Source organism: Phyllostomus discolor, chromosome 13, assembly GCF_004126475.2.
Source record: "Phyllostomus discolor isolate MPI-MPIP mPhyDis1 chromosome 13, mPhyDis1.pri.v3, whole genome shotgun sequence".
Lineage (NCBI taxonomy): Eukaryota > Metazoa > Chordata > Mammalia > Chiroptera > Phyllostomidae > Phyllostomus > Phyllostomus discolor.
Genome location: NC_040915.2, coordinates 47,357,264 through 47,367,116, shown reverse-complemented (window position 1 = coordinate 47,367,116; position 9,853 = coordinate 47,357,264). Strand labels below are relative to the sequence as shown.

Here is a 9,853-nt window from a genome sequence, read left to right as displayed (position 1 = left end):
CATTCTCAAGTTTAGGACTCAATAACATAAACTAGTAAAGGAGGCTGAAATGATTTCCTCGTCTACAACAGCTTGCAGAATACCCCGCAATCCTCCGCGATTCCCCGCCTGTTGTTAGGCACCAGCGCCCCCTGCCGACGTTGCATTGATCTCACCGGGCAACGCCAAACTGCCTGTGCCTGCGTAGAATGCAAGCGACAGGCCCGCCCCTTGTGGGTGTGACTTCCTCTGGTCGCTCTGACTCTGGCCACGCCCACTTCCGGGGGCTGGCCTAGGTCTGGAGCACGTGACTCTATTTCGGCTCGCTGAAGATGGCGGCGCCCATGGCTGCAGCGTGAAAAGTGGTTGGTGGAAGACGCTGTCCCTCTTTGCTGGAATCAGATCAGTGGCACCGTGCGCCATGTCGCGATTGATTGTGAAGAACCTCCCGAATGGGGTGAGTGCAGGGCCTGACCCCGGGATCTGAAATCAGGGCCAGTCAAGAGCCCCGGGGGGTGGTAGGGAGGCGGCTGGGGAGAATTGAGGGGTTTTCGCTCTGGGGCAGGACTCCGGGAGGATTCGAAAACCAGGAGGATAGGATCTTCGGTTTATCGCCACTTGACAGTGGGAGGGGCGGATAGTGACTGCTCAAGGCTTCACAGCTAACCTGTGGCGACCTGACCCGCAGCTGGACAACTTTCCCCAGACAGATGCCAGTCCCCACCTCGTGCCGAGTGTCTGCTCCCACAAGCCCTCTCCTCCGATCCCGTTATGTTACCGACTCATGACTGGGTCACACGCTGTTCCTATAGCCTTTCCGCACTCGGGACTGTTGAGGAGGCACGTAGGGAGTCAATAGGCTTAGGGCCTTCATTCTAATTCCCAATGCCGCCTCTAGGGCATAACGGATTACGTTGAGACAGCTGAGTGGGTGGGAAGGGCTTTAAACCATTGTCCAGTACTTGTCGCCATCCCCCTAGAATCCAGCACAGAACCAGTGACAGGCATTCAGGAAACACCTGCCCAGTAAATGAGTGTAGAAACAGACGAATGTGTGAGATGTCAGATGCCTGGGGGCCGTGGACCATCCTTACCTGTCTCCCTACATCTCTTCACGCGTGGAAAACTTCCCGCACTGCTGCTGCTAATAAACTCATTCCCAAAATCCAAAATGTGCCATTTAGATGCTACAGCAGGTCTTCCGTACTCTTGACTCTACTCCTTGGGACTCTCTCTCCTTAGAAGGTGTGAGGACACAAAGCCATTTCTGTGTCATTGCTGTGACTTTTTTAACTTGATCTCCCCATCCCGGGTTGGGGGTGGGGGTGGCACTATGATACAATTTTAAAAACTCAGACAGTAGTACAGTAGTGTGTAAACGGAGAAGCAGAGTCTGTTCCATCCTAACAGCTCCCAGGATAGGGGGATTTCATTGCAGCCATTCTGAGTCTTGGTTTCCTCGCTGATGAAGTGGGTAGGGGACTTGCTCAAGGCCACACAGCCTGTAAGTGCTCGAGCGAGAGCTGGAAGCGGGTCTACTTGTAAAGCACACGTCTCGGGGAAGCCGCAGCCTCCAGTCTCCAGCCCGTTCCGTCCCCTCTCGGCTCTGAGGGCCCCTGGTTCCTCCCTCCCGGCTCCTCCCTCACGGCGCCCCTTCTGCCCTAGATGAAGGAGGAGCGTTTCAAGCAGCTGTTTGCCGCCTTCGGCACGCTGACGGACTGCAGCCTGAAGTTCACCCGAGAAGGCAAGTTCCGCAAGTTCGGCTTCATCGGCTTCAAGTCTGAGGAAGAGGCCCAGAAGGCCCTGGACCATTTCAACAGGAGCTTTGTCGACACTTCCCGGATCACGGTGAGTGGTCGGCGCAAGTCTTGCCCCTGCCCGCCCGTCGAAACTGATCTTCCCCTCCACCCTCCTGTCCCCTTTCGGGCTGTGATGTCATCAGTGTTCCTAGCGAGTTCTCAATCTTTCAGCCTACAGGCCCCATGGAGAGCTTGTGGAAACAGTTTCCTGGGGCCCATTTTCAGAGTTTCTCATTCAGTGTGTCAGGGATCCAAGGATTTGCATGTCCAACAAGCTCCCAGGTGATGTGATAGCACCTGTGCGCATCATTCATTCACGAGCCTGTTGGGCAGGCACCCAGGGAGCATTCACTCGGTGCCAGGAATTTGGGGAGAGTGGGGCACCCCTGGCCCCGTCCTCATGGGGCCAACAGCCTACAAATGGGCAGGGGGAAGGTGGGGGGGCGCCAGGTAAAGAGGCTGCTTTCAATCTGTGTGGTCGGTGCCGAAGAACAGAAGGGGCCCCTTTCCTTGCTGGGGGTGAGTGGTGAGTCAGGAGAGCTTCCTGGAGGAGGAGGTCCCACTCGTGTCACTCATGTACATTTAATGACTTAGTAAAAAACTCTTGTTAACACTTCATGGAGAAGGATAAAACCAGATACTGAACAGCATCCGTCACGTGACCCCGTTTGTAGAATCCTTTTCCTCCGTCCCTGTGTGTGTGATGGTGCGTGGAGCCACGTGGAAGGGTTTCTACCGGAATAGTAGTTTCTCTCTCTGGGTGATAGGAAGGAATTGGGGTAAAAAAAATTTTCACTTTCCTGTACGTTCCACTATTTAAATTTTATACGTTGAGCACACATCATTGTCACCGAAACAACAGAACTGTTTTGAGAAGTTCACATTGAAGGGCGGTGACACAGCGGCAGCTCCTTCCCCGAGGGGAGTAGCTGGTTGACGGCGTCCCCTCGACTGTGGCAGGAAGTGCCCACCAGGGCCCCCAGCAGGGCCGCCCCTCACAAAGGTCACCTGGGTTGTGTTGGAGGGTTAGGGCCAGAGAGGAGTGTCAGCTGAGGCGTGACACCCGGCACTCTCCCCGGCCCCAGGGGGCGCCCTGCTCTTCTCGGGGCCCGAGAGCAGTTCTCGCGCCAGTCAAGCGCAGCGCTTCCCGGTGAGTGTGGGAACACGAGAGCCGTTCGCTCTGCCTGGCCCTGTGCCCTGACCTTCTGCCGCCCTTTGGGTTAGACGGCAGAGAACCTGGGCTCCAGAGCCAGAGACTCAGAGTCCCGGAGTTCCCGTCTCTCTTCTGTCCCTCTGTGCCTGGGGGGCTGGGGAAGTCCCCGAACTTCCCCGAGCATCAGTGCCCTGACCTGAGAGGCACGGAGGTCACAGCCCCTCCCCCACACTGTCGGGTGGCTCGCGCACTTACACACACAGAGCCCCGAGACTGCCTGGCGTGAGGGGCTCCTCGGTAACTGTTCATGACCCCAGTGACGTTAAAGGGGGCGAAGACGAGGCTGGGGGAGGACAGGTACCTTGCTTCAGCCAGCTCAGCTTGTCGGTGGCAATTGCCTTTTAAAGAGCCCCCACTCTGAGGTGCTAGAGTGGGGCACCCAGGCCGGGCACAGGGGCGGGTGTCCCCGTCACCCCCGTCTCTCTCCCGTGCAGGTGGAGTTCTGCAAGTCATTTGGGGACCCCACGAAGCCCCGAGCCTGGAGCAAGCACGCCCAGAAACCAAGCCCGTCCCAGCCGCCTGCGAAGGACAAAGACTCCGTCCCCCCAGAAGCTAAGAAAGTACGTAGAAGGTCGCTCCCGCCCTCAAGCCAGGCGTCAGCAGGGCGGTGACCCCTGGGGGCTCAGGGTGGCAGGGACAGGGATGGCCTGAGAGTGCCTCTGGGCGGTTCCTGAAGGCGGGCCCTCCCGGGACAGGAGAGTTTCGTCTCCCCTCGCTCGCCCCTCGTCTGTGACCCTCACCGCCTGTGCCTTCTGTTTTTAGGACAAGAAGAAAAAGTCAGCAGGTGAACTGGAGAAGGTGGGTCTGTCCCGTGGACTGAGAGCGGGGGCACCCAGGCATGGTCCTGGGAGGGCGGGGCGGGGTGGGCTGGGAGCGGGCGGCCGGCAGAACCGTGCCTGGGGCTTCTCAGTCTTCTCGTCTGGGGAAGAGTCCACCTGCCCCCCCCGGGCTGGCCCAGCTGACCCCTGGGGGTCCTCTGGCCACTGGGGGGGAATGAACTTGGCGGATGCGCTTACCCTGCTGAGAGTTAGGAGGGGTGAGTCTGACCCGAGTCGTCTCCTCTTCCCGCTGCCCCACCGCGGTGCCACCAGCTGAAGGAGGACACCGAGTTCCGGGAGTTCCTGTCGGTGCACCAGAAGCGGACGCAGGCAGCCACTTGGGCTAACGATGCCCTGGACGCGGAGCCCTCAAAAGGGAAGAGCAAGCTGGCCAGTGACTACCTGAACTTTGACTCCGACTCGGGCCAGGAGAGCGAGGAGGAGGGGGCCGGGGAGGGCCCAGAAGGTAAGGCCATTGCCGCGCATCCGAGAGTTCCCACGCACTTAGGGGCCTGCGCTTCGATGGGCTCACACCAGCGTGGGGCCCCCCTGGTGGGGTTCGCTATCCCAACGGAAGGAACATGGCCTTGGCTGATCTCGGTCACTCATTCATTCATTCAATCACGCAAATGCTGAGCTCCTGCTGCATACCAGGCACGGCTTCAGGCACCAGGGACACACAACAGTGAGCAGAAGACGGGAGAACCCTGGCTCCCAGGCACCACAGAGGAATAAGTCCCCTATGTAGTATGTCACGTGGAGCCGGGTGGCGCAGAGAAGAGGCAGGAAAGGGGAGGGGGAGTTCCCAGGGGAGGCCTCTGGGGACGTGACCCAAGACCCAGGTGGAAGGAAGTGAGGGAGGTGAGGGTACACTCAGAAGGTGTGCACGGTGTGGGGCGGGGACAGATGGGTTCCGTAAGCAGCCGCGATCCAGGGCAAGGGTGGTCAAGGGTCGGGAATGAATGTTGACTTAAAGTGAGAGAACGGATTTGATGTGAATGCCGTGCGTGGTTGAGCTTCCGCGCAAAGCCGGGAGTTGGTGGGACACCCTGGGGGGGGGGCGGGAAGAGGGGGGCAGGTAGAGGGCGCTCCTCGAGGCTCAGGGCAGCTGCGGCCCTGGGAGCTGGTGGGGGTGCTGGGCTCCGGTTCCTTCCTGTGAGCCCCTGGAAACCACGGGTGGGGGGGGGTTTCACCCGGAGTGGCAGGAAGTCCCACGGGTCACAACTGAAAGAACGGGTGACGAGGGCAAGGCTGGTGCGAGGAGCCACATGGTCCTCGACCTGCGGCACAAAAATGTTGAGACTCCCGAGTCTCACCTCGTTGGACGTGTATTAGACCACCCACCTGGCTGAGCGGCACAGGGCCCCACAGGGTGGTGGTGGGCGTGGCACTGCCCTGCCCCCTGGTGTGCGCCCCCTGGTGTGCATGGGACTCACTGACTCCCAGACCCCCACTTTCCCAGAAGAGGGCGGCAGCTGCGAACCGAAGGCCGCTGCGCAGAAGGAGCTGTCGGACATGGAGTACCTGAAGTCCAAGGTGGTGAGGGCCGACTCGCCATCCTCCTCCGGAGAGGAGAGCGAGGATGAAGCCGTGAACTGTGACGAAGGCAGCGAGGACGAGGAGGAGGATCCCCGTGCTGCCCCCGCCCAGCGGGACCAAGACAGGACGGGCCCGGGCCCAGAGCAGGGGACGCCGTCTGGGAATAAGAAGCCCCAGGAGGCCAGAGCTGAGGTGGGTGTGGACCCGGGCACCGGGGTGGGGGGGGCAGAGGAGGAGGTCCGTGTGCCCCCGCCGTGTCCCCTGCAGCCTGAGGCCTGGCTGCCTTCTGGGGGGAGGGGCTGGAGGGCACTAGCATGACAGACGTCAGCCCCCAGCCAGCAGTAGCAAAGTTAATTGAGCTCCTACTAAGTGCTGGGTACCTGCCGTACCATTGTCATCAGCTCTCACAGTGGTCACGGGGGCGGGTATCATTCACGTCCCGCTTCCGCCCAGAGCAGGGAAGTGACCTGCCCAAGGTCACGGCTGGGGAGCGAGGGAGTCAGGGTGCAGACCCAGGGCTGCTGGGCTCTGAGGTTCAGGCTAGAAAGGCGGGTGTGACCCTCGTGGCCGCCTCCTCCTCGCCCCCGGGGGCCTTTCTGCTGGGCGACGGGCCAGAGCCTTGTGTCGTCCGGGTCCCTGAGCCCTGGTGTCCGGGTCCCTGGGCTGGAGGGTGCACCGCAGCCTGGAAGGCCTCGGGTCCAGGAGGCCACCCCGCACCCCATGCAGTCTTGTGCCCCGTCAAGGGTGTGGGTTTTCCTGTGGTGAGTCCGGAGGTGACCCCTTGTGCTTCATGGGAGAGGCGTCACCTCAGAACTCCCTCAGTCGAGCGGGCTTTACCGGCCAACGAGTACAAGTGTGAGCAGGTTTTGTTGCCAGAGTTACCAAACATCTGGGGCTGCCAGAGCCGTCTGGATTGCGGAATCCCAGAGAAGACCCCGAGCCCCCCCATCTCTCAGGTCGTCTGGAGACTCTGCAGGCCCGCGGGGACTGTGCGGGGCTGCGCAGCGTGTCTGCGCGGACGGGCCCTGGACCGCCTGGGGGCGGCGAGCATGGCCTCACCGCGGGCTGCTGCCCACGCTCTCCAACCCCCCCCCCCTCTGCAGCCGGGGCCCCTGTGAGCATGCTCCGCCCACTTGCCGGCTGGACTGCATGTCCGTCCATGGGGCACGTCCTGCCAGCACCCCTGGCTCGCCCCGGCCGCAGCGCCTCTGCGCGCTCACCGAGACATCCGGGAGCGAGACGCCCCTTGTGCCGGGACTCACCGTGCCCGTCTGCTTGTTCCCTGCCGTCCCCAGACGGAGAAACCGGCGGCCCAGAGGGAGCCCACCACCCCCCACACGGTGAAGCTGCGGGGAGCCCCGTTCAACGTCACCGAGGTTCGTGCCACGCCCCGGGGACGAGGCGGGGGCCAGACCTGAGGGTGGGGTGCCGGGGGCCTCTGCAGCCTGGGGGTTCGGGACCAGCTGAGGACTGGAGCTGGAGAGGATTGGGGGCCAAAAGGCCGGTGAGGAAGGTGTCAGGCACTGTCAGGGTCAGGAAGCGCGAGGCTGTCCCGAGCCCGAGAAAGACGGGTTCCACTCTGGGGTCCCGTGTGTGAGGGGGGACGGGCTTCTGCCGTTGGAGGAGAGGAAGGAGGTGTCCTGGTCCCCAGTCCGGGGTGCAGGGGCGGCCTTGGGCGGCGTTACTGCCCCCAGTAGGCACGGCCGTGTGGCCGGGACACTGTCCACAGAGACGGGCGCGGGCCTGTTGGGGCCACGTGCCCATCAGCTGGCTCGGCGTCGGCAGCCCAGGGCACTTGGTAAAGTCTCCCTGCTCGTGCAGGTCCCACCCGGCGACGGCCACTCGCAGACCTGGGTTCTTCTCCTTCCATGTTTCTCCCTTTGTGCGCACACAGCGGGCCCCGCCCTTTGTTCTGCAAAACCGGCCCTGCCGCAGGAGCTGTTCTGAGCCCACCCCGGTCACTAAGTTAGGTCTCGAATGTCTTTGCATGTCGGATGCTGGGCTACAAAGGGGTCTCTCACATGTGCGTAGCCCTCGCTCTGGACACGCGGGGACAGAGTCACCCGGTCTCCTGAGTCGGGGCGCGGGGTCGCTTCTGCTCGCACTGTTGATCAGCAACATCGCAGCCGGCGCCCTGCGCTCAGAGTTAGCAGGGCTCTTTCCTCGAGGGCCCTGGTTCAGACTTCGTGGGCCGTGCGCCCACATCCTTTCCATTGTACGTTGTCATTATCATTACTGTCACTCCTCGTCCTCTCCTGCTCCTCCTCCTCTTCTCTTTAAAATAATCCTCCTACAACGCACGAACCGGTGTTAACGCACAGGTCGCGGGCGGCACCGGCTGGGGTCGCGCTCTGGCAGCCTCTGCCCTGCGTCCACGTTGGTGCAGGCACGTGGACGTGGTTAGGGTTCCATGCACGACGGCGGCGTCCCCCCGGAAGTCCTGCTGCCTCCCCTCCCTTCCGCAGGGTGTGCGCGGTCCGTCCCCCGGAGCCCTGGGGGCGAATCTCCGTCAGTACGAGAGGAGCGCACGCCGTCTCGTCTTAAGTTACGTTTTAAATGATTAGTGGGGTCGATCCTTTCACGATTTGTAAATCACACCTACGTCTGTTTTTGCAAAGCGCTTGATCGTCTTTTGCCCTTTTTCCCTCTGGAAGGGACCCTCTTTATCGATAGTCTGTCTGTTTACCGGCTTTTAAAAAGTAACACTTAAGCAACTTCTGAGTCACATGCATTTGGGTTGTACAAGAGCACGTGAGTTGTCTGGGAATTTAGGGTCAAAAGCCTTTCAGTACCAACCGTGCAGAAAATCACGTGCTTTAATTTAAAAAAAAAGTAAACATTAGATGGCCTTTTGCAAAATTAAGACCCAAAAAACAGTCACTTTCTTCCCTCTCCACGAAGAGTGACAAAGTACAACGGGAGAGAAGATTCCTTTCATACATCAGCTGAAAGGAAGTGACCTTTAACACCGTAGTGCCTAGGTTGAAGAGGTCGGGGTGTAGTGAGCTTGGTTAACAGAACTGTGGCACTTTGAAGCACTAGAATGTGACGTGTCGTTAAAAAGAGTGCCCTGGGAGGTTCTCCAGGATGTGTGTTAACCAAGTAAAAGACACAGGCGTGGAATCGTGTGGAGACACACGGGCACTCATGTCCTCCCGTTAGTGGGCAGGATCTCCCGACAGGCCGGCACCTGGAGGTGAGGAAAAGCCCTTTCCGGAATAATCGAGTCGCTGACCCTTGACAGACGGGAAGCTGCCCAGGGAGGGGCGCAGAGGGGTGCCAGGCTTCCCCGGAGGCCTGTGGCGCGCGGACCGGCCAGGGACCGGGCCCCCGGGCTGGAGGAGCAGCGGCCGAGGCCGGGTCCGACCCAAGTGTGTGGAGAGGCACTGAGGGGGAAAAGGCCAGACACGATACTTTCAGATGCTGGTGGCGGCATTACTCTTTCATATTTATGTTCTTCAAGCCCAGTTTCTTTTCAGATTTTTTCCAAGTTTGTCTTAGCAGTGGAGAAAAGGTGTGTGTAGTTTAGAGGAAGGCGAGAAACAGTAAGGGACGAACTCCTCCGGCAACCCTTCCGAGTTCAGAAGTTTGGCCACTTTCCTCCTTTGAGTTGCCCTGTCACTTGGGGTCGGTAAAGGGGGGAACCTTCCTTGTCCTTACAGAAGAACGTGCTGGAATTCCTGGCACCCCTGAAACCGGCAGCCATCCGAATCGTGAGAAACGCCCACGGGAACAAAACAGGTGAGGTTGTGGTGTTGGGGGGCTGGTGCGGCAGCGGGGGGCAGTGCAGGGCTGGGCGGCTGGACGGGGGAGACGCTGGAAGGGCGGCCCCTGTTCCCGTCTGTGGTTCTGGGGCTCAGTTTGACTGCTGGGGCAGGGGTCTGCCTCTCGTCCCAGCCTCTGGCGGCCCGGCATGTAGTTCTCCCTCCTTTCCACCCCCCCCCCCCCCCCCCCCCCTTGGCCCACACGAATGCCAGGGGGCTCCCCTGTTGCTTTGGAGAGATGGGCCCGGTCCTGGGGTTCGCTGAGCCAAGTCCCTGGGCCAAGGTGCCAACAGGCGGCGCTCTGCGTTGCCAGGGGTGTGTGCCGTGGCCCCCTCATGCCCTCTCCCTGGTGCCCGCCCCCCGGCAGCCGGCCCGCTCACTCCCTGGGCTCCGGAGCCCTGGGTCTGGCTGCTCTGGGGCGAGGAGCATGCTGGGAGGAAGGGTCTGCGCTTCGGGAGGTGGGAGCCTGCTGGTGCCTCTCCCTGTGCTGCCCCTCTGTGTGCCGGGCCTCGGGCTCACGGGCGGAGTGGCAGGGGGCGGCCCCTCCAGTGCTGAGCTGGGGCACGGCCGCCGCAGGCCCGTCTTCCCTAGAGCGGCCCGGTCCGGGCGGGTGCGGCTCGGGGGGCACCGAGGCCCCGAGTTGCTGACCCTGCGCTCCGGCGTCTTCCCAGTGAGACCAGGCCCGGGGCCCGAATGCTGCTCCCTGCGGAGGGGGACGTGGCTGCCACGGGGAGGGAGGTC

General features: G+C 61.4%; 1 protein-coding gene across 2 annotated transcripts in view; it reads left to right on the top strand.

Moving 5' to 3' along the window:
- The first annotated feature begins 268 nt into the window (after positions 1 to 268).
- Positions 269 to 9,853, top strand: part of RBM19 (RNA binding motif protein 19) — a 100,094-nt gene continuing 90,509 nt past the window's right edge. The window contains exons 1-8 of one of the 2 annotated variants that reach the window (XM_028527881.2): positions 269 to 436; positions 1,645 to 1,827; positions 3,426 to 3,551; positions 3,754 to 3,789; positions 4,083 to 4,275; positions 5,272 to 5,540; positions 6,644 to 6,724; positions 9,011 to 9,089. In XM_028527881.2, the coding sequence (XP_028383682.1) occupies positions 401 to 436; positions 1,645 to 1,827; positions 3,426 to 3,551; positions 3,754 to 3,789; positions 4,083 to 4,275; positions 5,272 to 5,540; positions 6,644 to 6,724; positions 9,011 to 9,089 (1,003 nt within the window). In that variant the 5' untranslated portion in view covers positions 269 to 400. The remainder of the gene's footprint in view (positions 437 to 1,644; positions 1,828 to 3,425; positions 3,552 to 3,753; positions 3,790 to 4,082; positions 4,276 to 5,271; positions 5,541 to 6,643; positions 6,725 to 9,010; positions 9,090 to 9,853) is intronic. The other variant, XM_028527880.2, reaches the window with a different exon arrangement.